This window comes from Onthophagus taurus, chromosome 7, assembly GCF_036711975.1.
Source record: "Onthophagus taurus isolate NC chromosome 7, IU_Otau_3.0, whole genome shotgun sequence".
Lineage (NCBI taxonomy): Eukaryota > Metazoa > Arthropoda > Insecta > Coleoptera > Scarabaeidae > Onthophagus > Onthophagus taurus.
In genome coordinates, this window is record NC_091972.1 from 16,049,328 (window position 1) to 16,076,982 (window position 27,655).

Here is a 27,655-nt window from a genome sequence, read left to right on the forward strand (position 1 = left end):
GTTCAGTCGTGTCCAAATGTGTACAAGTGTGATCAAATGTGTCCAAACATGTCTAGATATGTCTAAACATGCCTTATACCTGTCCAGATGTCTCTAAACAACCTAACTCGTACCTTACTTTATCCTACCCTTCCCTATCTTACGATTTTACAATTTTTGCAATGTTGGTCGGTGAAGTTATTTACACTTCTATCTAGGAAATAGACCAGAATTAAAATTATTGCTGTAAATTGTGTTACCAGATATCTCTTGGGGAAGCATAGCATATTTAAACATTTTTTATCTTGTTGTCTTATTAATTGCAGGAGGGCGAATAGCCCGTGGTAAGCTCTCGGTCTACCACGCTGGCGTCTTGGGTTCGATTCCCAGTGAATACATGCCGAGTCGCCTCCCCGTCCTTCGGAGGGGACGTTAAGCCGTCGGTCCCGGCAACCAGTCTAACATCTCTGGTTGTCGTCAGATACATGTGTAGTTGGAGGTTGTGAACGTAAAAACGGGTTAAAGCGCGTCTGCACTCTTTGAGCAGTGCTCTGCCATGCACCCAAGTTTCAGGGCGTTGGAGTTACCAACCCGGCTTGGAGGCCGTCTTTAATTTGCTGGGCGTTAGAGTATCAGCCCGGCTTAAGACGAGGCGAGCAGCGGTATCAGCCTGATCGGATACCATTTTCGAACACCTTTCACTCCTCCAAATAGACTTACACATGGCCGAAGTAAACCATGAGGATGTACAAAGGGACCGTTGGGGCCCAAGTGCTTTGGTTTAACCAACCTCACTTGAAACTACATACATACAAAATTATTATTGCTGTAAATTGTGTTACCATATATCTCTTGGGGAAGCATAACATATTCAAACATTTTTTATCTTGTTGTCTCATTAATTGCAGGAGATAATATCAAATAATTGCAAAATAATTCAATTCCTCTTCAAAATGTCAATGGTTTAGTTAATTTTATGATATCGGAGATTTGCATTGTACAATATAAAAATACGCAATCGCTTATTGGTTCTATGGCAAAGAAACAATGCTTCTTTCACCCTTAAGGAAATGTTGTAAATTTATTTTTAACAATGCGTCATATCATCGACAGAAGAAAACCGTTGAAATAATTGCTTTTACTAACGAAAGACCTTATTCAAAAAAATTTAAAGCAATGCAATTCATTTTGAAGTGAGCAAAACTGTTACTTCGAATATTGTCGAAAAGACCCTGGAATGAGGTAACTATAATATACTCTACAAACAACGTTATTATTAATATAATAATTTTATTGGCTTTCGAAAACTTCAAATATTATTTCCAAATATATATATATTTAATTTTCAGATTTTGTTACAGTTTTCAAATTATAAAATTATAAATCTAGAGTCATTATGAGCTTTAGTCATATAATTTTCAATATAGGCATCTTTGAAATCTTCTAATAAGCAATCCAGCGAATAATTACAATGGTTACAGCAAACGTAAGTAATAAATAAATTGTATTAAGTACAGGATGTTTCAAAAATAGTGTAGCAAACGAGAAATTAATCTATAAACTCATCAAATATGTTTATAAATAACTATTATTTTTTAACCATATCTGTGCGCTCTAATTATAGGCGACAATAACAGCGGAGGTGCTGGTTTCAAAAATTAGCAATAATAAAAAAAAAAAAACAAGATGATTGTAATAAAAAAATATAATTCTTAATTAAAAATAAAAATTTAAATAAAACAAATGATAATTGATTAATTACCTTCTGAAGCGGCGTAGCGATGCGGTAGAGAACTAAACTGAATTTTTGGCGGATGCGAAGCGGATGCGTAGTATTCAAAATGCGGGTTAACTGAACTGAGTCGTAATACGTATTAAAATTAAAAGCGGAGTGCGTTAAGGGTGCGCATGCGGACCAAGCGGGTGAAACTCACACTGAGCGGGGGCGAATGTCGCACATGCGCACTAAAAATATATAAGCGGAGCGAACAAACACCCGCCAAAAACGAATGTTTTTAACAACACGGAAAAGTAAATAAACATGAATTGTGCCGCGAATAACAGTAAATGTACAAGCAACTTAAAGCATGATACAAAATAAAAATCAACAATGTTCAATTGGCAACGGACAAAGTTGCGAAACAGGTCGCTGTAATCGACCATGCGCGGTCTTAACCGTTACGACGCGGATGACACCATCTCGCCCAGGAAAACATTCCTCAACGCGGCCAAACTTCCATGTCAAGGGCGGAAAACATTCATTTCGAATGATTACAAGTGTTCCAGGTGAGATATTGTTGTACGTTTTATTCCATTTTGCCCTTTGCTGGATGGTATGAAGATACTCTTGACTCCACCTCATCCAGAAATGCTGGACCATTTTTTGAAGCAATTCCCAGCGCGACAATCGGTTGGACGGCGTATCCTGGAAATCTGTACAGGGAATTTCAGTATTTAGCGGTGTTAATACGAGGAAATGGCCAGGAGTGAGAGCTTGACAGTCATTCGGATCCGAACTGAGAGGACAAAGCGGACGAGAATTGAGGACGGATTCTATTTGGGTAAGTACGGTATAAAATTCTTCGAATGTTAAGATTTGGTTACCCACAACCCTTTTTAAATGGGTTTTTACTGATTTAACTCCAGCCTCCGTCAAACCATTAAAATTAGGTGCAGCCGGAGGGTTGAACAGCCACTCAATACCAAGTCGTCCACCCGCCTGTTGTGCAATCTGTAACATTTGATTGTAGGCGCCTACGAAATTAGTTCCCCTGTCGGAAAATATTCTGATACATCTTCCTCGACGTGCCACGAAGCGCCTCAATGCAGCCAAAAATGCATCGGAAGACAAATCAGTCACCAATTCCAAGTGCACCGCCTTTGTGACGGCACAAACGAAGATGCATAGGTAGGATTTAAAGGCTTTGGCTCCTCGATGTTTCCGTACTGTGGTTGTGAAAGGTCCAGCGAAATCAATGCCCACCGTAGTAAATGCCTTCATCTGATTCACTCGAAAAGCTGGCAAATCGGCCATAATTGGTGTATAGGATTTTGGATTGTTTCTAAAGCAATTAATACATCGCGATAATACTTTATAAATTGTGTTTCTGGGCGATAGAATCCAAAATTGGTTGGCAATAATGGCTGATAGTGTACGAAACCCTGGATGTAAATGTTGACGATGCAATTCTTCGACGATCAATTCACTCAATCGATGCTTGCCGGGTAAAAGAATTGGATGTTTAGTGTCGAAGCCGAGTTCCGAGTTCCGAAGACGTCCACCCACTCTTAGCAATTTCTCCCGGCTTATGAAAGGTGCGAGTTTTCTATATTGTTTTGCAGGCAGCTTATTATTTTTTATTTGTTGGTATAGTTCAGAAAAGTACTCCTTTTGGACTTCACGTGCGATTGTGTGTAAAGCCTGTTGCTTTTCGAAAATGGAAAGAGCTTGGTGATAATGTTTGTTCTGTTTCCGACACCCTGAAACAAATCTCAAAACATATGCGGTTATATTTTTAATTTTATTCAAAGATGAAAAGCGATTGAGTAAGGTAATTAGAAAGTTATCAGGTTTTTTTGTTACGTGAGTCACAGTTTGTTGTTTTTCTTCGGATAAGGCCTCATTGTTGCATGTAATGGTCCGTCTGGATGGCCAGTTCGATGATGAGAGTGACAACCAATCAGGTCCCTGCCACCACAGCCTGCACTGAACCAAATCGGCGGGAAGAAGCCCTCGCGAACCTGGATCGGCAGGGTTTTCGTGCGATGGTACATGATGCCAACAATCTCTGGGGATGATGTCCTGAATGTGGCCTATCCGATTGGCAACAAAAGTCTTCCAGCGGTGCGGAGCTGAATCAAGCCAATTCAGCACTATCATGGAATCACACCAGGCGAAGATCTTCGGTTTAAGGAATGATGGGAAGCTTGACATCAGGAATCTTGCTAAATCCGCTAACAGGACAGCACCACACAACTCCAGTCGAGGTATAGAAATAACCTTTAGCGGGGCAACCCTAGACTTAGCATAGACAAAATTCAGTTTAATAGTATTGTCAAATAAAACAGTACGCAGATACGCCACCGCACAGTAGCCCACTGAAGAGGCGTCCGAGAAGAGATGAAGTTCCACAGTTTCACTTGATGATGGTTGTATTTGTCGTGGAATCTTCAATTTTGACAGAAGTGGCAGCTGCATTTTATATTGATGCCAATAATTCTGGATTTCCTGAGATGGAAGATCATCCCAATTTAATCTCTCCAGCCAAAGCTTCTGAATAAGATGTTTAGCGGCGAGAATGCAAGGAGTAATTAGCCCCATCGGATCATAAATACGAGCTATGCTTGATAATATAGCTCTCTTGCTACATGGTGTCTCTCGAGGAATGTAGGAAAACCCAAAGGCGTCGGCCTGAGGATCCCAATGGAGACCCAACACCTTTATGAAACCATCCTCCTTTTGATCCAATGATACAGCAACCCCATCCTTGCAGCCGTTGATTGATTTGTATAATTCTGGCGAGTTACTTGCCCACTTCGCGAGCTCAAAACCTCCCAATGATAATAATTTTATAATTTGCTGCTGCAGACTTAACGCGTGTTGTACCGAGAAACTGCCGGTTACGATGTCGTCAACATACATGTCGTTCAAAACCACTCGCGATGCTTCCGGAAACTGCTCCGAGTAAATTGTAGCTAATTCTCTTACCGCCCGCAGTGCCAGGAATGGAGAAGAAGAAACCCCGTATGTGACCGTGTTCAACCGATATTCAAGTAGCTCATTAGTTTTGTAATCCTTCCAGATAATTCTTTGAAAATCGCGCTGATGAGGCACAATTAATATTTGGCGGTACATTTGTTTGATATCACAAATGAATACAATAGGAAAACAGCGAAAATTAATGAGAATGGAAACGAGATCGCGCTGCAGTTTGGGACCGGTAAGCAGAATGTCGTTTAAAGATTTCCCAGAGGAAGTCTTGGCGGAAGCATCAAAGACAACTCGGAGTTTGGAAGAGTTAGGATTCACAACATAATGATGCGGGATGTAATATGCGGTAGTATTAGAATAATCTGTCTTGGGAACAGGAGACATGTGGCCCGTTGACAGGTAATCTTCCATAAATTGCTTATATTTCTCAAATATATCAGAAGCTTTGATTAGTCTCTTTTCTAGAGATAAAAATCTATGAAGAGCTTGGGAATAAGATTCACCCAATTCCAAATCTGTTGTCCTGAAAGGCAACATGACCATGAATCGACCAGTCTCAGTACGTTGGTACGTGGATTTGAACCGATCTTCACATTGATTATCCTCCGGTGACCCAGCGATGATCCCCTTCACCTGATCAACCTCCCAAAACTTCTGCATACAGATGTCCAGAGACGGCTCAGTCATTAAAGACGTATTGGACGTTGACGGTGGAAAATCAGTCAGTTTACCCATCACCAACCACCCGAAAACAGATTCCAAAGCGGCTGGCTCGTCCATTTTACCTATTTGACGATTTCCAGTTAAAATATATGGCACTAATTCGGACCCCAACAATAAATCAATAGATCCAGGTAATAATTGACTCTTTGTTATGTTGAGATTACGAAGATGAGGATATGTTGACAATTCAATAGGTACTCTTGGTTGCTTGGAACAAATTTTGCTGGTTACGACAGCAGAAAATTTAATCGTAGATTGCATAGAATTACATGGTTTGATGGCACAAATGACACTGCCCTTCTTACATGTCGAATTCATTTGGTTTAGTCCCTCAATGGCAATGGAGTGCTTTGTTCTAGCGATTTTAAGGCGATTCTGAAGTTCTTCGGTTATGAAATTGATCATACTGCCGGAATCAATTAATGCTCTGACCCTATGAAACGCCCCAAAACAATCTTCAATTTCCACCTCAGCGACAGGCAGGACAACAGTGAGTAATGAACTCATTACAGATCCAGCCGTGGTTTCGGGGACACATGGAGGACTAGGTTTTGAAACTTCTGGCTTCGGAGATAAATTATTTGAATTTAGGTGTAGCAGCGTGTGATGTCTCCGATTGCATACTCGACAAGTGTGAGTGGATTTGCAGTTATTGGTGGTATGACGGGAGCTTAAACAATTCTTACATAACTTATGACTGTTGGCGCAGGCTAATCTTTGCGATGGTGTTCTTTCATGAAATTTTGAACATTGATATAAGTAATGTGAATCTTCACATAGAATGCATGCTAAATTTGTTAATTTCTGTTTGTTCTCAGTGGCCAATGTAGCTGGGTAGGTTTTCAAAGGACGACTCGGAGAGGATTTAGCGACTTTGGAGGAGGAAATCATTTTCACGGATTCCAAGGCTTTGGAATGACTTTCCAGAAATTCAATCAGCTGATTGTATGTAGGTATTTCAACCTTACTGTATTCTGTCTCAAACTTCGTTCGAATTGACAAATCCAATTTCTGAAGCAGAATATTAAGGAGCAAAAAGTCCCAAGCGTCCACCGGGAAACCGAGCGTTTTTAAACCTCCGAGATTTTCCGTGAAGGTGTCGATCAGTAGCCGATATGCCTTTGAGGAGCCCTCATGTTTCATATGAATATTTTGTATTTCATTATAATAAATTGTGGCCAAATGCCGTTTATTTTGATAGCGGTTTTTCAATGTTTGATAAGCAATTTCGTAGTTGTCACTGGTCACCGGTAATCCCTGAAGCAGATGGTACGGTTCTCCCGATAGTGACGTCATCATATATTGGTATTTGGCGACGTTGGAAAGCGTTGTATTTTCATGGACCATTGTCCGATATAAATCATGGAAACTAGACCAGGTTTTAAAATCACCAGAAAAAATGGGTAAGGTGATTTTTTGTAGTTTAGGTGTGGTAATCGGATTAGGTGTCACAGGTGCAGGTGTCGCAGGTGCAAGTTTGGACTCAGTTATACGAGCCATACGGGCCTTTATGGAATAGTATGCGATATCAGCTTGACGACGTACATCATCGTGCGTTTCAAAATCATCATCAGCGATCAACGAAATAATTGAATTATGGATTTTTATAAACTCATCATAGGTGTGATGTGAATCAGTAGCGCGAACAATAAATAATGATTCCTGCTCAGTATTATCTATACCGTTACCAACATCTACGGTTTCAATTAATCGATTTAGAAATCCACTACGTTTCAGGATCATTTTGGGTAACTTGTCGGCCATATTTGCGAAATTTAGAAAATTCAAAGTGATCGAAAATTTTTAAATTAAAAATTATAAATGACGATCCTGTATAAAAGAAAAGAAACACCGAGTTGTTTGTTACCATAAAAGGCAACAAAAATTGGCAGATGTGCACCAGATGTTTTGCGAACACGGACGAGAACGAAACCAAAAAGAAGTAGCGACGGTAAATGTTCGAAATCTCGTCCAAAAATGGCGTATAAAATTAAATGAAATTGAATGAAAATGAAATTAAATCCGGATATCCGGCTCGAAGGACCAAAAAATTGTGCGCTCTAATTATAGGCGACAATAACAGCGGAGGTGCTGGTTTCAAAAATTAGCAATAATAAAAAAAAAAAAACAAGATGATTGTAATAAAAAAATATAATTCTTAATTAAAAATAAAAATTTAAATAAAACAAATGATAATTGATTAATTACCTTCTGAAGCGGCGTAGCGATGCGGTAGAGAACTAAACTGAATTTTTGGCGGATGCGAAGCGGATGCGTAGTATTCAAAATGCGGGTTAACTGAACTGAGTCGTAATACGTATTAAAATTAAAAGCGGAGTGCGTTAAGGGTGCGCATGCGGACCAAGCGGGTGAAACTCACACTGAGCGGGGGCGAATGTCGCACATGCGCACTAAAAATATATAAGCGGAGCGAACAATATCTCTGATCATAATGTAATAAAGAATGGAAATTACACACCCCAGGATATTACAGAGTAATAAAAATATATATATATTTTTCAACTTTTCGATTACATTGGGTTATAAATGTATTTATGTATCAAGCAAGTAAAGCATTTAAGGTTTAGTTGCAACTACTGTTAGGACATCAAATGAATAACTATATTTTCCATCTTCAGTTTTAACTTGGTTGATGAATTTGCCAACAAAATCTTCAATGTACTCATCACGTAATTCCATCGGAATGTGGTTCAAAAAGTGGTTAGCACCCACTAAAGTATCTGAAAATTTCAAAAATAATACCATTTCAATTAAAATTTAAAAAAATACTTCGCAATAAATGGACTTCTGGAAAAGAGAAGGTAACGGATTGCACATCCATCACGTCTATAATAAACCCAGCTTTTTTAAAAATATCTGAAATTGTTTCTTTGGGGTTTGGACCAAAATCAATAAATAAATCTGGAAGATTTTTTATGTACTTTGACCACGGTTTTGTTTCATCATTTCGTTGATTCGCCATGCAAATAGTTACTACATTACGTGGATCCACAATTATTGATGTAAATAATTGACCTTTCGATTTTAGCATCTTATAGATATTTACAGACCATCTAAAACGATGAAAAATAAAAAAAAACAACTAAAATTAATTTAATATAATACTCACAAATCTGATCTTGGTAAAAGATGAAATAAGTAAAATGCAAAAATGTGATGAAACTTCTCAACATCCTTTTCACATTGCTCACTATCGATTATATCCATTACTTCAAACGATAATGTAGACGTTTTATAAGTTTCATTTGCTACATCTATAGCATGTTGGGAAATATCAGCCCCAATTAGATGTTTTAGATGAGGCTTTACGAATGGATAGAGCGATTTTTTGGTAACACACCCGTTTGAGCAACCAATATCTAACATTATTTCATTATCAAACCATTTGAAGTGATCTTTATAGTTTGCTAAGAACGCATTTGCTTGAATCACCGTATTGTAATTACTTTCAGAGAAAGTGACTGGGTTGAACATTGCTGCAAGTAAGAAATTACATCAATCACGAAAATGGGGATGTTTTACAGACTTCCTATCAATTAAGAAGTACGACTTTATTGTGTTTATCAAAGATAAGATATTATTTATTGATAATGCAATAATATATTATATCTAATCTATGGGTAGTACTGATTATTCTCTGTGGAATCCAACAAGAAAGGTTAAAGTTCCAAAAATACATACACCTCTAATTAGAAATAATATTGGAAATTGGGCTAAGAGCAATCAAGAAAAAGCTAATTTGTTTGTTGAACCTCTGAAAGAAACTTTTACATCAGAAAGTCCAACAACTATGTTAAATATTGATCGTAGCATTACTCAAAGTGATGAGCAGAGTAAAATACCATCTGTAAGCATGAAAAAACTTTATTACGTTATACAAAAACTAAATATGACGAAATCTGCAGGCTATAGTCTAAGTAATGAAGAAACTTTGAACATTTTTTTGAAACATTTACCAAAACGGGCGATCGCAAAGCTATTGCACATAATTAATGCTACTTTTAAACAAAAATACTTCCCAAGAATATGGAAAGTTGCTTCTAAAACCTGGTAAACCCACCACAGATGTTGGATCAAATATACAAATCTCATTATTACCGTCACAATCAAAACTATTTGAAAAGTTATATTCCATATAACATTATTAAAAAGACTAAAGTTGTCATAAAAGAAAAAGCTCTAATACCAACACATCAATTTGAGTTTCGGAATAAAGATGTAACAATAGACCAAGTGCATAGTATAACAAATACTATCGAAATAGCAATAGAAGAAAGTAAACTCTGCTCTGCCATATTTTTGGATGTTCCGCAAGCTTCAGGTCAACTTTAGACGCCATCAGTATGGTATAGGGAATCGTTGACTGTATTAACAGGAAGGCTATACAACATCAAGAGCGATGTGTGATGGTAAAACTGGGCATACAAAATACGTTTAATTCCGCATCATGTCTGCGGATTGTTAGAGCATTAGAGGAAGGGAATGCAAGTGAGTACCTGATACGGATAATAAAATCCTACCTATCCCAGAAAGAAATAGTAGCAGGAAGCGGAGACAGATTTGAAAGAACATGTGGTGTACCTTAAAACTCGATACTTTACCGATATTGTGGAACGTCTACGATACAATCTTAAGGACGCAGATGGAAGGAGGGGTAAATATGATAGCGTATGCCGACGATTTGGCGGTGGTTATTACTGTAAGGACAAAAGCGATTGTAGAAGAAAAAGCCAGTTATGCAGTAGAGAGAGTGGTAGAACAGTTAAATACCATGGGAGTCGGATTGCTACCCACAAGACAGAAATTGTGGTACTGCAGTAGAGAAGGAAAGCTCGAAAAATGAACGTAAAGGTAGGGATTCAGGGAGTGACAACATCTGTAACATTGACACAGACCTGAGGATGACTTGTCATGTTAGAAAAGGGGTGGAGAAAGAAATTTTCACGACCAAACGAAAAAAAAAACTGAAAGATAGAGGAAAGGCGAACATGTGGTAATGCAGGACTGAGATGAGAGGAACTGCTGGGAAATGGAGAAGGGTACAGATACTGATGTAAAAAGTAATATTACCGGTAATTTAAGTAATATTACGTAATATTACGTAATATTACCTGCTAAGTTACCGTAATATTACCCGTAAGGTAACCCTCTAAATACAGATTAAAATATTGTTCAACATCGGCTATAAGAGACATCTATCGTCCAAGAGTTCAGTTACAATTGCTCTATGATGTCTGTAATATCAAGAAAATCGGGGAATACCTAGGGACTTGGATTAAATATTTTGAAGCAAATGCTCCAATTGACAGGTTTTTGGAAATAGAAGCTGCTATCTCGACAATTATTATCAACATCGATACTTCAAGATGAGCAGGACACAATTCAAGGTATTTTAATGTCAAGAATGAATAAATCGATAAAACCGATACATATAGCTGCTAATTTACTGGAACCAGCAAATAGAGGACGATATTTAAGCCCAGAACAAAATTTGATTGCCACAGAATTTATTTTTGAAATAACTAAAAGTCATCCGAGGCATAATGATCCTGAAAACAGTAACTACTAAACTTGCCGAATATACAAAGTGAAAAGCGGTTTATTTGCAAAAGACTTGGTCATCTCTAGTGAAAAATGAAATGGCGTACGTGGTGGTCAGGAATCTGTTCCAGTAAAAGCTTGAGCTCACTAGCTTCGGATATATTAAACTTGCCAGTAGCTACGGAAAGAACTTTCAGCACGTTGGTATAATCAATAAAATTTTAGAATTTAGTACTTTATTTATAGACAAGGAAAAAAGACAATCAAAGAAGAAATCGACTGACCGTTGAAAGAGCTGGTAAGCTCATATATATATCACACAACATTACATTTTCTTAAATTTCCAGTAATTTTGCATGACTAGATACAGAAGAAGAAAGAGCAGAGGTGCCATCTCCTCCACGTCCAGAGAGGAAGAAACGCGAACGGATGGGAGAAAGTTTGAAGTTTGAAAGGGAAGCAGAGAGGCATCAATAAAGAAGAAGAACGAGGGGAGGTCCATCCTCCCGTTGTCCAGGTAATAGGTAAGTGAAAGGTAAAGAAAAAAAAATGCGTAATTTTTTTTCTGAAACAGCCGAGCAACGAGCAGGAAAAAGATGAGCGAGAATTTGAGGGGAAGAAGGAAGAAGTGACAGTATGGCTGTAGCTTGTAAATGCCTGTTGGCGGTTCCGGAATAGACGAGGACAGGGATTTTTAGTGGATCGGACACCCATGCATGGACTCTAACCCAATACTATCTAGCCGCTCAAGATCCTCAGGCCGGATGACTGTTAGCAGATTTTCCCCGATCTCATAATAAAAAGCATAAATAAAATAAACCAAACCAACAAATCATAGAAAATCCTCAGCATTCACAATTTCTGCCACTGTTCTTCATATAATCTTTGCATGAGTCCACTGAAAGACCTGTTTCATAATCTCATCTCTAGAAGAGCAAATTGTGTGGTAATTTTGTTTAACGTATCTTATTGGTGCTGCTACTTCATGCATCACGTTTCGCTATGATTTACGTCCATGTATGACTAATACCACTTTTCAAGTTGACTTTTTGAAAAGAAGATGAAAGGTAAAAAGGTTCTTGTATTAAGCGAATTTTCGAGGTTTGCTACTGTTTATGTTATTTCCTTTATAAGAAAGTTATGATTGGGATTTGTAGCAAAAATTATGGTTAAACTCTGGTTATATTCAATAATAATGGCTTTTTAGCCATTAACGGGTGATACCAATTCAGTATTTACGGATCTAAAAAATCTAAAATTCCTTATAAAAAAAAGTAGTGTTATCAACCCAGAAACTTATCTACAAACTCATTATATCAAAATTTGTTTATAAATAACTGTTATTTTGTTAATCATATCTTTTGGATTGAACTTGCCATAAAGTAATAAACAATGGAAATTATAAAACAAGATATTACAGAGTAATAAAGAAATATATTTTTTAACTTCTCGATAAAATTGGGTTATAAAAGTATTTATGTATCAAGCAAATAAAGCATTTAAGGTTTAGTTGCAACTACTGTTAGTACATCAAATGAACAACTATAGGTGCCATCTTCATTTTTCACTTGCTTGATTAATTTGTCAATACAATCTTCAATGTACTCATCACGTAATTCCATAGTAATGTGGTTCAAAAAGTGGTTTCCGCCCACTAAAGTATCTGAAAATTTCAAAAATAATACCATTTCAATAAAAATTTAAAAAAATACTTCGCAATAAATGGACTTCTGGAAAAGAGAAGGTAACGGATTGCACATCCATCACGTCTATAATAAATCCAGCTTCTTTTAAAATATCTGAAATTGTTTCTTTGGGGTTTGGACCAAAATCAATAAATAAATCTGGAAGATTTTTTATGTACTTTGACCACGGCTTTGTTTCATCATTTCGTTGATCCGCCATGCAAATATTTACTACATTACGTGGATCTACAATTATTGATGTAAATAATTGACCTTTCGATTTTAGCATCTTATAGATATTTACAGACCATCTAAAATGATCACAAATAAAATAAACAACAAAAATTAATTTAATATAATACTCACAAATCTGATCTTGGTAAAAGATGAAATAGATAAAACGCAAAAATGTGATGAAACTTCTCAAGATCCTTTTCACATTGCTCACTATCGATTATATCCATTACTTCAAACGATAATGTAGACGTTTTATAAGTTTCATTTGCTACATCTATAGCATGTTGGGAAATATCAGCTCCAATTAGATGTTTTAGATGAGGCTTTACGAATGGATAGAGCGATTCTTTGGTAACACATCCATTTGAGCAACCAATATCTAACATTATTTCATTATCAAACCATTTGAAGTGATCTTTATAGTTTGTTAAAAACGAATTTGCTTGAATGACCGTGTTGTAATTATTTTCAGAGAAAGTGACTGGGTTGAACATTGCTGCAAGTAAAAATTACATCAATCACAAAAATGGGGATGTTTTAAAGGCTTCCTATCAATTAAGAAGGAAAAGCTTATTATGATTATCAAAGATAAGATATTATTTATTGATAATACTTCTATTTACTCCTCTTTGTTTAAATATAACATTTTGTTGCTAGGACAGTTAAAAAATTTATTTCGTAAGAATAATTTCCATTTTTTATGGTTACATGTTTAAACATCTTGCTGATATAAACTTCAATATAATCTTCTCGCATTTCTTTTGCAATATACACCAAAAAATTGTTCATACTAACCCAAATCAAACTAAATTCTAAAATTCATTTTGTGGATCCTTGTTATCAATATGTACATATAAATATGAAAAAGTCATGTATGTTTTTATGCTTTTATTGATAAATAATTTAAAACTCTGCCTGACGCGTTTCGGCGATCTACGCGATCTTCGGAGGCTCTACAAAATTAAACATAAAGGTACAGAAATCATTTTGTGCTGTTACAATTGTAAATATTACTAATGTGAGTAGAATTTTTGAAATTAACATTAAGATCAACAAACTGAATATAAATTAAATGAAACAAAGTGTAACAAACTTGAATATTATTAAAAAAACATGTGTCTAACTTAAGTAAGTTAGACACATGTTTTAAATTATTTATCAATAAAAGCATCGGAAATTCAGTAGAACCTCGTTAGAACGGATTCTAAGGCACATTACTTAAAACATTTAAAATTTCACAAAGAATGATAAGGACTATGTAACATTGTTTTTGATCTAGTCATAATCATCAGATATCAGATAGAAATCGATAGAGATTGTTTATATTGTTAGAATTTTTATATAAAAAGTTAATAATTGTCAGAAATCAATCATTTTCGGCAATCTAAGATTGCCGAAAAGGTTATTGCTGGCCAGCTGCAACGCTATATTGATAAAAATAAAATCTTACCAGATGTACAGTCTGGATTTCGCTCGGGGTTTGCTATATAATTATATAACGCATCGGCAACAACACGTTATTATAGATGAGGTATTATCGTGTCCTATGGATTTAAGGTCCGGTGTGCCGCAGGGTTCTGTCCTGGGTTCGCTTCTATACACTATCTACACTAGTAGATTTTATTCTCACTTACAATATTGCAAAATACATTTTTATGCAGACGACACTCAGTTGTATCACAGTTTCTTGCCAACGTAGTGTGCGTTAGCTAATCAACACATTAATGATGACTTGCAGAATGTTGATGAGATCTCTCGCAGGCATGGCCTTAAAATTAACTCCATGAAAACTGAACTGGTTTTATTCTCAACTCAGAAGTATCGTGATTCAATTAAGTCTAGCCTTGATGTTTGTGTTGGTGACGTGAGGGTACCCTTTGCAGCGTCGGCAAAGACTTTGGGCCTGATTATTGACGAAAAGCTGAGATTTATTGATCATATAAATAAATGTACTCAGAGAGCTTACGCTAATTTGCGGTCAATATATAGCAACAGAAAGTTTTTAAACAAAAAAATTAAAACTATGCTTTGTAATGCTTTGGTTCTTTCCCATTTCAACTTCTGCGATGTCGTGTATTCTCCCTTTATTACAGTGCTTACAGCTCAAAGAATACAACGAGTGCAAAATTCTTGTTTGAGGCTGATTTTTGGTGTTCGGCGTCGCCAACATATAAGTCATAAGTTGCGGGAGGTAAATTGGTTAAATATGACGCAGCGACGAGCTCTGCATTCGGCGTGTTTATATTTTACAATACTAAAAACTGAAAAGCCACCGTATCTATATAGAAAAATAGTATTTCGATCAGACGTACACACAATAAATGTCCGTTTTAAAGGTACACTAACTCCTCCTCTACACTCGCTTGAATTTTTTAAAAGTTCGTTTACGTATCAGATTACAACAGTTATTAACAGTCTCCCAATAGATATCAGAAGTTGTAATACAATAAGGTCATTCAAAAATAAATTATTTGTTCATTTATTTAGTACATAATTTGATTTACGATAATATAGCAGCCGTCGCCGTAACATCGCTGAGTTTAAACATTAGAGGGTGTGCAAGGTTCTCACTACAGATGGCAGTATTATTTGCTGTTTCTTTTTCTTTTGAATTATTGTTTTATATTATTATGTTTTGGTTGTATTATTATTATTTTTTGGTATTATTTTCGTTATTATATTACGTATCTGTTTTTTTTTCTCGCTCTCTTAAGGTTAAGTTGAAAATCAGTATTATACTGAACTTCGCCTTTTCGTTCATCTTTTTATATGCATAAATTAATTTGTATAATGTATATAGGTGTAAGTGAACGAATAAAGTCATTTATTATTATTATTATTATTATTATTATTATTATTAAATAGTACCTAAAAACTTAGAAATTGATAAAATCTGTGTAACATCGTCTTTCGTTCACTAAATATTGCCACATATCTGACAAAAAGCCTTAGAGATTGGTTAAATAATCAGAAATCTGATATAAATCGTGAGAAATCGTCAAAATTCGAAGGCTGTCAAATTCTAATATAATGATGAATGTTATGAGACCATTAACGGTCATAATCATCAGATATTAAACAGAAATAGTGAAAAATATTATTGAAAAGTCTTAGAAATCAACAGTGATTAATGAAAACGGTGCAATATCTGTCTTTGATTCATTAAAAGACGTCAGATATCTGATAGAAACCCTTCAAGATTGTCTAAATTATCAGATACGGATCATAAGTAATCGTCGAAATTCTATGGCACATTGCTTAAACTGTGCAACATCGTCTTTGGTCCAATAAACATCATCACATATCGGATAGAAACCCTTAGAGATTGCATATATGATCAGAAATTTGATATGAATCGCGAGAAATCGGCAATATTCTAAGGTACATTGCTTAAAATGTTTAAACATTCACAAAGAATGATAAAGACTGTGTAATATTGTCTTTGATCTAGTCATAATCATCAGATATCAGATAGAGATCGATAGAGATTTTTTAAATTGTCAGAATCTTCATATAAATAGTTGGAATTGTCAAAATTATAAGAAATATTATCTAAAAAACTTAGAAATTGATAACATTACGCAACATCGTCTTTGGTCCATTACACTTCATCACATATCTGATGATATCTGATAGAAACAATTAGAGATTGCTTAAATAATCAGAAATCTGGTATAAATCGTGAGAAATTGGCAAAGTTCTAAGGTATATTGCTTAAAATATTTAGAAATCAACAAAGAATGATGTTGACTATGTACCACTGTCTTTGATCTATTCATAATCATCAGATACCAGATAGAAACCAGTAGAGATTGTATAAATTGTCAGAATCTTTATATGTATAAATAGATAAAATTATCAGATATATTACTTAAAAAACTTAGAAATTGATAAGAACTGTGTAACATCGTCTTTGGGCCATTAAACATTGTCACATAGCTGATAGAAACTGTTAGAGATTGCTTATGATCAGATATTTAATATAAACCGTGTATGATTCGCAAAATTCTAAGGCACATTGCTTAAAATATTTAAAAAATAGGAACTGTGTAACATTGTCTTAAAATTGTCAGAAAATCCAGTCATCTAGGAATTTTGATGAGCATCGTTATGAACAGGCAATGTTTTAATATTCTTAAGCCCTTCGTTTTTTGGATTTGCACTTAGTTAACTTTTCTTCTCCAGTTAAAATAGAAGATCGTGAACACCGCCAAAGTAGGCCTGTTCCACTGGCATTATACCCTTAATCAGCTGTCAGTTCGTTACCATTGATAATTTTGTCAAATTCTTCCTTATATTGGTTTACAGATTCTTTATTTGCTGATTTTGTTTCTCCCGTGACATCAAGTCTGTGAATTCCCTGCCGAAACATAAAATGTCTGAGCCACCCGCTGAAAAATTAGAGTCTCCCTCTATATTCATATCCTGTTTAAATTTGTTAGCTTTTCTAATAATCATTGCTCCCGTTACTGACTTCTCTTCGGGACGTTTTGCACTGAATCATTTATACAAGACGCTGTCCAGTTGTTCAGCTTAGCTTTTCTGAGAGTTTACCTAGAAAGAACTTATTCAGATACAGGTTGGGAAACAAAATGCATGAGCTCATCTTTTTGTTTTCTAATGTCATAAATAGTTGATGACTCAAACGTTTGATGATTTCCAGTTTCTGATTATGTCCACAGTGTCCATGTTTTCTATTTTGGCCAGATAAACGAAAATTCACAAATCAGTGCAATGTGCACGCTATACTTTAACTTTTTTACTTCAATTTATTCAATACGGCACACAATTAATTAAATAGGGCAATGCTTAAAGAAATGGTAAACTCATCGTTACGCAGCAATCAACTCGAGCAAATCAGAACGACCTTAACGAAGGCGTTGGAACTCTACTGTGTTGCTATTATACTTACACATACAAATAAAGACGCGACGTCCAGTCTGTTTAGAACACACACCAGCACCATCATTTCTGTTTGGACTAAACCTCCCTCTCTCCATATGTCCCTGATCGTTATCAAATAGGCAGCAATATCATGATAGTCTTATATGAACACAATGCGTTCATTTCATTCTGATTATTTCATACTTCTCATTAGTTCAAATTCCGGATACGTTAAACTTACGCTAAAAATTTTTGCTTGAAAAACTTCGTTTGGGTTTTTTAGCCCATAATCGATAAAGAAATGGGGTAAATTTTCTATATATTTCTTCCATGGGTTCGAATAATTTTTTTGAGCACTCATCGCCTCAGTAAATAAATTATGTGAATCAATTACTATTGACATGAAGAGTTGTCCGTTTGGTTTTAACATTTTAAAAACATTTTTTGACCACCTAAAAATTAATTTAAAAAAGTTTTGTACTTACAAATCTGATTCTTCAACCGTATGAAATAAATAGAACCCGAAAGTATGGTTGAAATTGTTATATTTTTCACATTCCTCCACATCTTCATCTACATCCATTTTATGAAAAATCAATTTTGATGTTTTATAAATTTCATTCACCTATTAAGTGATGAAGATTTTTTCGATGAATGGATAAAGCTCTTCTTTGGTAAGACGTCCTTTTGCACAGCCAATATCTAAAACGCACTCATTTTCATCCCATTTAAATTTTTCTTTGTAATTGGATAAATAAAAATTGGCGTGAACAACTGAATTATAATTATTTTTTGAAAATAATGCTGGGTTATTTATTTTTTAACTTAACAGGTATATTATTTTAAATAAAATGTTATGTATTTGGAGTAGATAACAAAAAAATTTTATTTTTTCCTTATCATTCTGACAGATAATAAGCATCAAACAAGTTAATTCAAAACTTTTATTATTTAAATAACAACTTTTTATTATCTTTATTGGTATAAAAATAAATGTAGGTTAGAACATTAGAACACGTTAATATGAAAGATCCAACACAATTTTCGCTGTTCAATAAAAACACTCTGCAGCAATCAAAAGATTTTTTTAAAAAATTACGAAGAATTATTCAAAAATATTTTTCAACTTGTCAATAACATTGGGTTATAAATGCATTAATGTATCAAACAAGTGAAGCATTTAAGGTTTGGTTGCAACTACTGTTAGTACATCAAATGGATTACTATGTCTGCCGTGTTCATTTTTAAACTGGTTTAATTTGCCAATACAATCTTTAATGTACTGATCATGTAATTCCTTCGGAATGTGGTTCAAAAAGTGGTTAGCACCCACTAAAGTATCTACAAATTTTAAAATTAATACCATTTCAATAAAAATATTAAAAAAATACTTCGCAATAATTGGTCTTCTGGAAAAGAGAAGGAAACGGATTGCACGTCCATCACGTCTATAATAAACCCAGCTTTTGTTAAAATATCTGAAATTGTTTCTTTGGGATTTGGACCAAAATCAATAAATAAGTCGGGAAGATTTTTTATGTACTGCGACCACGGCTTTGTTTCATCATTTTGTTGATCTGCCATGCAAATATTTACTATATTACGTGGATCCACAATTATTGATGTAAATAATTGACCTTTCGATTTTAGCATCTTATAGATATTAACAGACCATCTAAAACAATCCAAAATAAAAAAAAACAACTAAAATTAATTTAATATAATACTCACAAATCTGGTCTTGGTAAAAGATGAAATAGGTAAAACGCAAAAATATGATGAAACTTCTCAAGATTCTTTTCACATTGCTCACTATCGATTATATCCATTACTTCAAACGATAATGTAGACGTTCCATAAATTTTATTTGCTACATCTATAGCATGTTGGGAAATATCAGCTCCAATTAGATGTTCTAGATGAGGCATTACGAATGGATAGAGTGATTGTTTGGTAACACGCCCATCTGAGCAACCAATATTTAACATTATTTCATTATCAAACCATTTAAAGTGATCTTTATAGTTTTCTAAGAGCGAATTAGCTTGAATCTCCATCACGGTGCTGTAATTATTTTCAGAAAAAATGACTGGGTTGAATATTGCTGGAAATAAAAAATTACATCAACCACAAAAACGAGAATGTTTTAAAGACTTCCTATCAATTAAGAAGTAAAACATTGTTATATTATTTATTGCTAATAACTTCTATTTACTCCTCTGTGCTTAAATATGACATTTTGTTGCTAGGACAGTTAAAACATTCATTTCGTGGAAATAATTTCAATATAATCTTCTCTCATTTCTTTTGGAATATATACCAAAATTTTGTTCATGCTAATCCATGTATCTATCGAGAAAAAATTAATTCTTATTTTTCTTAATTAGTCTTGAGATTTATCGAACTAAATTAAAGCATTGTGTTCATATCAGACTAAATTCTAAAAGTTGATTTATGCATTTATCGGAAGTAAAGTAAAACCTCGATGTAACAGGTCTTGTTTGAACGGATTTCTCATACAACGGACAAAATTCTAAGGCACATTGTTTAAAATATTTAAAAATTCACAAAGAATGATAAGGATTATGTAACATTGTCTTTGATTTAGTCATAATCATCAGATATCAGACAGAAATAGTCAAAATTATCTGAAATATTATTTAAAAGTCTTAGAAATTAACAGCGATTAATGAAAACTGTGCAATATAGTCTTTGATTCATTAAAAATCGTCAGATATCTGGTACGAATCATAAAAAATCGTCAAAATTCTAAGGCACATTAATGATCTTGGATCTGTTAAACATCGTCACATATCTGATAGAAAACCTTAGATATATAGATTAGATTAGATAGAGATTGCTTAAATAATCAGAAATCTGATATAAATCGTGAAAAATCGGCAAAATTCTAAGGCACATTACGTAAAATATTTAGAAATTCACAAAGAATGATGACAACTGTTTATCATTGTCTTTGATCTAGTCATAATCATCAGATATCAGACAGAAATCGGTAGAGATTAGTTAAATTGTTAGAATCTTTAAATAAATAGTTGAAATTGTTAAAATTATCAGAAATGATACCTAAAAAAACTTAGAAATTGATAAAAACTGTGCAACATCGTCAAATATCTGATAGAAACCCTTCAGAGGTTGCTTATATTATCAGAAATATGATATAAATCGTGAAAAATCGGCAAACTTCTAAGGCACATTGCTTAAAATATATAGAAATTCACAAAGAATGATGACAATGTTTATCATTGTCTTTGATCTAGTCATAATCATCAGATATCAGACAGAAATCGGTTGAGATTAGTTAAATTGTCAGAATCTTTAAATAAATAGTTGAAATTGTTAAAATGATCAGAAATATTACTTAAAAAACTTAGAAATTGATAAAAACTGTGCAACATCGTCACATATCTGACAGAAACTCTTAGAGATTGCTTAAATAATCAGAAATCTGATATAAATCGTGAAAAATTGGCAAAATTCTAACGCACTTTACTTAAAATGTTTAGAAATTCACAAAGAATAATGACAACTGTTTATCATTGTCTATGATCTAGTCATAATCATCAGATATCAGACAGAAATCGGTAGAGATTAGTTAAATTATCAGAATCTTTAAATAAATAGTTGAAATTGTTAAAATTATCAGAAATGATACCTAAAAAAACTTAGAAATTGATAAAAACTGTGCAACATCGTCAAATATCTGATAGAAACCCTTCAGAGGTTGCTTATATTATCAGAAATATGATATAAATCGTGAAAAATCGGCAAAATTCTAAAGCACATTGCTTAAAATATTTAGAAATTCACAAAGAATGATGTCAACTGTGTACATTGTCTGTGATCATAATTATTAGATAGCGGATAGAAATTGACAAAATTATCAGAAAATTTATGTAAGTCTTAGAAATTAACAGCATAAAATAATGCGGCAGTCGTCCTGGCATTTTGTTAGGCATCATAATGAACAGGCAACGTTTTAATATTCTTAAAAGCCCTTGGTTTTAGATTTGCGCTTAGTTGACTTTTTTTCTCCTCCGGCTAAAATTGAAGTTTTTATTTAGCTGTCAGTTCGATGTCTTTGATAATTTTGAATAATTCTTATAGTGTTTTGCAAATTCTTCATTTGCTGATTTTATTTCTCCCGTGACATCAAATTTTCGATTTGCATGCCGAAACTTAAAATTTCTGAACCAGCTGACTGAAAAATTATAGTCTCCCTCCATATTCAAACCCCATTTAAATTTTTCTTTATAATTGGATAAATAAAAATTGGTATGAACAACTGAATTATAATTATTTTTGGAAAATAATGCCGGGTTATTCATTTTTAACTTAACAGGTATGCTATTTTAAATAAAATGTTATATATTTGTAGTAGATATCAAAAAAATGTTTGTTTTTAAATGTTTTTCTTATCGTTCTGACATATAATAAGTAGCACACAGTTTAATTCAAAACTTTTATTATTTAAATAACAATTTTTTATCACTAAAACTTTTTATTATCAAAGAAAATTTGATTATAAAATAAACGTAATTCTTTAATTAAAGTAATATAATCCTTGTAATAATAAACAAAAAATATATAAGTAATAGAATATGAATTACCTTAAGTAATGCAGCAAGGTGTAGCAAAAATGAAGCAGCAATGCGGAGTGTAGTAATTGCGGAGCAGCAATGCGTAGTGAATGCACCTTGGTACATTATAAATTCACCGACCTCCATCGCGAGTTGAAAGTAGCATTGGTGACATCAGAAATTTGCATCATTCGAAATCTAAACATGAGAAGAGAGTACCCGTGCGACGATAGCAATAAACATTCCAGCAACAAAGTTTTACCTGTAATTTCCTATCTACTTTCTTAGCTTATATCTTCCTTATTATTAGAGATAACGAAATTATTTAATTTTCAAATCGGTTCTACAATTGTTTCGGTTTCTTTAACAAAACATATTAAAACATTTTAAAAATATTTTTTCATACAAATAGAAACTTATAATATAAAAAAATCGTAATAAAAGATTCTTACCGTCTAAATGTCAATAAATTTAGAGGAGTAGCAATTATATATCATTTCAATAATCAAAACACTATACAGTTATTACAATCATATTAACATTTTTGGGTTGTAAAATTAAAAAATTACGTAACGACTACCAAGGGAAGTGTCACGACTGTGTCTCACCGATTTCGATGAAATTTGGTACAGTCATAAAATGGGCCAAAATAAGATTCATACATTTTTTATATTTTTTTGGGGAAAAAGTACATTTTTGCATATATTTCGAAACCGAAAAGTGCTATCAAAATTTGGTAAATTGAAACTGATATTCATTGTTAATATATCGATGTTCCACGAGGTGAACTACCCTCATTTTCTTTAAATAATAAATATAAAACTACTAGATAGATAAGATATTTTATTTATTTATGAGTTAAAAAGCAACTGACAAAAAAATGAAAAAATGATATTGATATACGCAGATGGGCTATACAAGCTAGAAATGAAAAGAATTTATCTCCTCAACTGTTCAAAGCATCTCATAGCTGGGTGCAACGTTTTAAAAAAGCAAACCGATTAGTAAGCCGAAAAATAACCAAATTTCTATCCCGAAAACAAATTGGAAATGTTGATCGAGTAAAAACTTTAGCAAAAGATTTCGTTAAAGAGGCAAAGCTACAAATCCAAATATATGGACCTGAAAACACCTACAATTCGGATCAGAGCGGTTTTAACTTGGAATTCCATTCGGGAAGAACATTAAGCGATTTAGGAGTTAAAACCGTAGAAGGTATGGTCCAGTCGGTGTCATCTACAACGCACAGTTAGACAATTCACCAGTAATTCTTACTCTAAATAACAAAGTATGTAACAAAGAGTCCTTTTTATCACGAACTAAGTTCTCAAAAGACATACCAAAGTCAGCCTGGGTTTCTATGGAAATATATTTTTGTATATTACATCTTAAGTGAAATTCACTGTATATCAAATATGTTTATAAGTAACTGTTGTTTTTTTAATCATATCTCTTGGATTGAATTTTCCATAAACTGATAAACAATGGAAATTATACAACATGATATTACACAGTAATAAATAAAGAAATATATTTTTCAACTTCTCGATAACATTGGGTTATAAATGTATTTATCTACGACTGGTTGGATAAGTCACCATTACCGCACTCATTTGAGGTGATTTGAGTTACGTAATGAAGTTTATTACCGCACTGGTTTCATTACGTAACGCATTTTTAGCCTAATCACAACAGACTTAATTTATTAAAACGAGCAACAATACAAAAGAAAAAGTACTATCTACTTACAAAGAAACAATACTATTTATTATAAACATTAATTGTTATGTTTTTACATTTCGAAACACTTATTCCAGATGAGTAAACATGTTGTTGAAACTGACAATTCAAAATTGTCAACAATCATTTCAAAATATTTTTATAAATGTTAAATAGACTTTCTTAAAGAAATTGATTTTTTAGTAATTTTTAGCAGTCGTAGATAAAATGCTGTATATCACACGTGTGCTAGAAACATAATGGGGTCATACACACTTATTAAATTTAGAGAAAATTTTTATGTCAAACGATATATGTAAGTATGAACACAAAGTAAAATAAAAATTTTGATCAATTTTATATTTTGCGTAATTTGAAGTGAAAAATAGCAAATATTCAAACGAAATAATTTCGCGGCTTTTCTGTGACGTAGGAACCACACTGCCTAAAACAAGTTAAATTGTCCGTTAGATAGCGCTTGCGGTGTGACAGTGTCAAAATAAAACCATGGATGTAATAGAGTGTCTCTATTACATCCATGAACAAAACATAATAAACATAACCTACAAACACTCTATCTCTTTTCAATACAACCTAAATGACGTTCATCTCTTTCTCGCATTTGAGCGGGTAGCAGGGGACGCAAAAGTGAGAATCGTACGTCATCAACGCGGGAATTTTAAAAGCGCAAATGGGTATATAAATTTTCAATAATTTTTTTAACAATGACTTTGTTCGAAAATATTAAAAAAAAATAACGGCAACTATATTTTTATATAAACTTTCAGAAAATATAATAAAAAAAAAAAATCGTGTATGACCCCATTACTGTACGAGTGTGGAGAATTGCACGACGAGGTCGTAGACCGAGTCGTGTAATCACACGAGTAACATAAATAACTATTACGTGTTAAGCAAGTAAAGCATTTAAGGTTTAGTTGCAACTAATGTTAGGACATCAAATGAATAACTATATTTGCCATCTTCACTTTTAACTTGGTTGATGAATTTGCCAACAAAATCTTCAATGTACTCATCACGTAATTCCATCGGAATGTGGTTCAAAAAGTGATTACCGCCCACTAAAGTATCTGAAAATAATTAAAAAAATAATACCATTTCAATAAAAATTTTAAAAAATACTTCGCAATAAATGGACTTCTGGAAAAGAGAAGGAAACGGATTGGACATCCATCACGTCTATAATAAATCCAGCTTGTTTTAAAATATCTGAAATTGTTTCTTTGGGGTTTGGACCAAAATCAAAAAATATATCTGGAAGATTTTTTATATACTTTGACCACGGTTTCGTTTCATCATTTCGTTGATCCGCCATGCAAATATTTACTATATTACGTGAATCCACAACTATTGATGTAAATAATTGACCTTTCGGTTTTAGCATCTTATAGATATTTACAGACCATCTAAAACGATGAAAAATAAAAAAAGAAAACAACTAAAATTAATTTAATATAATACTCACAAATCTGATCTTGGTAAAACATGAAATACATAAAATGCAAAAATGTGATGAAACTTCTCAAGATCCTTTTCACATTGCTCACTATCGATTATATCCATTACTTCAAACGATAATGTAGACGTTTTATAAGTTTCATTTGCTACATCTATAGCATGTTCCGAAATATCAGCTCCAATTAGATGTTTTAGATGATTCATTACGAATGGATAGAGCGCTTCTTTGGTAACACGCCCATTTGAGCAACCAATATCTAACATTATTTCATTATCAAACCATTTGAAGTAATCTTTATAATTTGCTAAGAACGAATTTGCTTGAATCACCGTGTTGTAATTATTTTCGGAGAAAGTGACTGGGTTGAACATTGCTGCAAGTAAAAATTACATCAATCACGAAAATGGGGATGTTTTAAAGGATCTACCGAGAAAAATTTAATTCTTATTTTTTAAGATTTAAGACTTGAGATTTATCAGACTAAAGCATTGTGTTCATGTCAGACTAAATTCCAAAAGATGATTTGTGCATTTATCGGAAGATCTTGAATTCGTTTTCATTATCTCAAAATTCTAAGACACATTGCTTAAACTGTGCAACATCGTCACATATCTTAATCGTGAGGAATGGACAAAAGAATGATGACGACTGTACCATTGTCTTTGATCTGGTCATAATCACCAGAGATCAAACAGAAATAGTCAACTTTATCAGAAATATTATTTAAAAGTCTTAGAAATTAATAGGGATTAATGAAAACTGTGTAATATCGTCTTTGATTCATTAAAAATCGTCAGATAACTGATAATAACTCTTAGAGGTTGTCTAAATTATCAGATAAGAATCATAAGAAATCGTCAAAATTCTATAGCACATTGTTTAAGCCGTGGAACATAGTCTTTGGTCCATTAAACATCATCACATATCTGATAGAAATCGTTAGAAATTACGTAAATAATCAGAAATCTGATATGAATCGTGAGTAATCGGCAAAATTCTAGGCATATTGGTTAAAATATTTAAAAATTCACAATGAATGATCAGGACATTGCTTTTGATCATCAGATATCGGATAGAAATTGTCAAAATTATCAGAATAATAGATAGATAGTTAATAATCTTATAACAAAAAAAATTAATTACTGTAATCGCAAAGTAAAAGAACAAATTAATTATTCCCAGGTGTACCAAAAACACCATAAAAAAATATAAATTACGCATACCGATTCAAGTAGCTACACGAAGTCGCAACTTATATTCAAAAATTGATGTATCCAAAATTTACGTATCAAACCCCGTATTCAAACGATCTCTCAAAATGACGATTAAGGAAGTGTGCTTGAGCTAACACTTTATTTACGCCTTACTAACACTGTAACACCTTTGTCCTTCCTCAGATACCAGAAACTTTAACAGCTACATTCGCAGATGACGCAGCTAATAAGTTGCAATTGAAAACTAGGCCAAACACTGTCTAATAAAATTAAATACAAATAAATCGACATACATAAACTTTACTTATAAGAATGTAAAGTATATCCCAGTATACATAAATAGCAATGCAGTTCCTTACGCCGATACCGCAAAATATCTTGGTATGACACTGGATACCAGGATCAAATGGCAAGCTCAATGGAACTTGATATCAAATTTAGACAACGATATGGGCTTATTGGTAGAAAAACTACATTATCATTACGAAACAAGTTGTTAATATACAAGCAAGTTGTTCGCTCAAATTATAGGCGACAATAAAAGCGGAGGTGCTGGTTTCAAAGAAAAATTGATTATAAAATAAATATAATTCTTTAATTAAAATAACATAAACCTTGTAATAATAAACAAATAAAATATAATTAATAGAAAAATGAATTACCTTAAATAATGCGGTAAGATGTAGCAGAAAATGAAGCTGTTGCGGAGTGTAGCGCTTCCGGAGCAGCAATGCGTCTTAAGCGGTGGTTTATTTTGCTTAAGTGGAGGCGAATGTCGCACATGCGCAACAGCATCTCAACGGAGTGAACACAAGTATTAGAACCAAAATGGACATACGGAATTCAATAGTAGGGTTGTATCT

The 27,655-nt window shown here is 33.5% G+C and overlaps 4 protein-coding genes across 6 annotated transcripts; all 4 read right to left on the bottom strand.

The window, feature by feature from the left end:
- Positions 1–1,295: 1,295 nt before the first annotated feature.
- On the bottom strand, positions 1,296–7,177 carry LOC139430683 (uncharacterized). The gene is made up of 2 exons (XM_071197903.1): positions 1,742–7,177; positions 1,296–1,624 (listed from the first exon to the last, which is right to left on the bottom strand). The coding sequence occupies exon 1, from the start codon at positions 7,175–7,177 to the stop codon at positions 2,084–2,086; it is 5,094 nt and encodes a 1,697-aa protein (XP_071054004.1). The 3' UTR covers positions 1,296–1,624; positions 1,742–2,083.
- Positions 7,178–7,549: 372 nt separating this feature from the next.
- LOC111419255 (juvenile hormone acid O-methyltransferase-like) lies at positions 7,550–8,908 on the bottom strand. Its single transcript, XM_071197906.1, has 3 exons — positions 8,544–8,908; positions 8,204–8,487; positions 7,550–8,154 (listed from the first exon to the last, which is right to left on the bottom strand). The coding sequence occupies exons 1-3, from the start codon at positions 8,906–8,908 to the stop codon at positions 7,991–7,993; spliced, it is 813 nt and encodes a 270-aa protein (XP_071054007.1). The 3' UTR covers positions 7,550–7,990.
- Positions 8,909–12,389: 3,481 nt separating this feature from the next.
- On the bottom strand, positions 12,390–27,546 carry LOC111422332 (juvenile hormone acid O-methyltransferase-like). 3 transcript variants are annotated; one of them, XM_071197905.1, is made up of 5 exons: positions 27,455–27,546; positions 25,585–25,951; positions 25,242–25,525; positions 25,006–25,189; positions 23,886–23,954 (listed from the first exon to the last, which is right to left on the bottom strand). In XM_071197905.1, exons 2-4 carry the CDS (start codon positions 25,947–25,949, stop codon positions 25,026–25,028), a joined length of 813 nt encoding a protein of 270 aa, XP_071054006.1. In that variant the 5' UTR covers positions 25,950–25,951; positions 27,455–27,546; the 3' UTR covers positions 23,886–23,954; positions 25,006–25,025. The 3 variants fall into 3 exon arrangements, with proteins under 3 accessions (XP_071054005.1, XP_071054006.1, XP_022907803.2); XM_071197904.1 differs by lacking the exons at positions 23,886–23,954; positions 25,006–25,189; positions 25,242–25,525; positions 25,585–25,951 and adding exons at positions 12,390–12,638; positions 12,688–12,971; positions 13,027–13,393 and having other exon boundaries at positions 27,455–27,523; XM_023052035.2 differs by having other exon boundaries at positions 23,886–25,189.
- LOC111419254 (juvenile hormone acid O-methyltransferase-like) lies at positions 18,712–22,509 on the bottom strand. The gene is made up of 4 exons (XM_023052037.2): positions 22,410–22,509; positions 19,513–19,885; positions 19,173–19,456; positions 18,712–19,122 (listed from the first exon to the last, which is right to left on the bottom strand). Exons 2-4 carry the CDS (start codon positions 19,836–19,838, stop codon positions 18,962–18,964), a joined length of 771 nt encoding a protein of 256 aa, XP_022907805.2. The 5' UTR covers positions 19,839–19,885; positions 22,410–22,509; the 3' UTR covers positions 18,712–18,961.
- Positions 27,547–27,655: the final 109 nt, after the last annotated feature.

What these genes read in the sequence shown, in the direction of transcription:
- LOC139430683 (XM_071197903.1), bottom strand. Translation starts at nt 7,177, where the DNA reads ATGGCCGACAAGTTACCCAAAATGATCCTGAAACGTAGTGGATTTCTA.
- LOC111419255 (XM_071197906.1), bottom strand. Translation starts at nt 8,908, where the DNA reads ATGTTCAACCCAGTCACTTTCTCTGAAAGTAATTACAATACGGTGATT. An exon ending in CTTTTACCAAGATCAGATTT is followed by an intron (nt 8,488 to 8,543) that starts GTGAGTATTATA and finishes TCATCGTTTTAG; the next exon opens with ATGGTCTGTAAATATCTATA. An exon ending in AGAAGTCCATTTATTGCGAA is followed by an intron (nt 8,155 to 8,203) that starts GTATTTTTTTAA and finishes TGAAATTTTCAG; the next exon opens with ATACTTTAGTGGGTGCTAAC.
- LOC111422332 (XM_071197904.1), bottom strand. Translation starts at nt 13,391, where the DNA reads ATGTTCAACCCAGTCACTTTCTCTGAAAATAATTACAACACGGTCATT. An exon ending in CTTTTACCAAGATCAGATTT is followed by an intron (nt 12,972 to 13,026) that starts GTGAGTATTATA and finishes TGATCATTTTAG; the next exon opens with ATGGTCTGTAAATATCTATA. An exon ending in AGAAGTCCATTTATTGCGAA is followed by an intron (nt 12,639 to 12,687) that starts GTATTTTTTTAA and finishes TGAAATTTTCAG; the next exon opens with ATACTTTAGTGGGCGGAAAC.
- LOC111419254 (XM_023052037.2), bottom strand. Translation starts at nt 19,838, where the DNA reads ATGGAGATTCAAGCTAATTCGCTCTTAGAAAACTATAAAGATCACTTT. An exon ending in CTTTTACCAAGACCAGATTT is followed by an intron (nt 19,457 to 19,512) that starts GTGAGTATTATA and finishes GGATTGTTTTAG; the next exon opens with ATGGTCTGTTAATATCTATA. An exon ending in AGAAGACCAATTATTGCGAA is followed by an intron (nt 19,123 to 19,172) that starts GTATTTTTTTAA and finishes TAAAATTTGTAG; the next exon opens with ATACTTTAGTGGGTGCTAAC.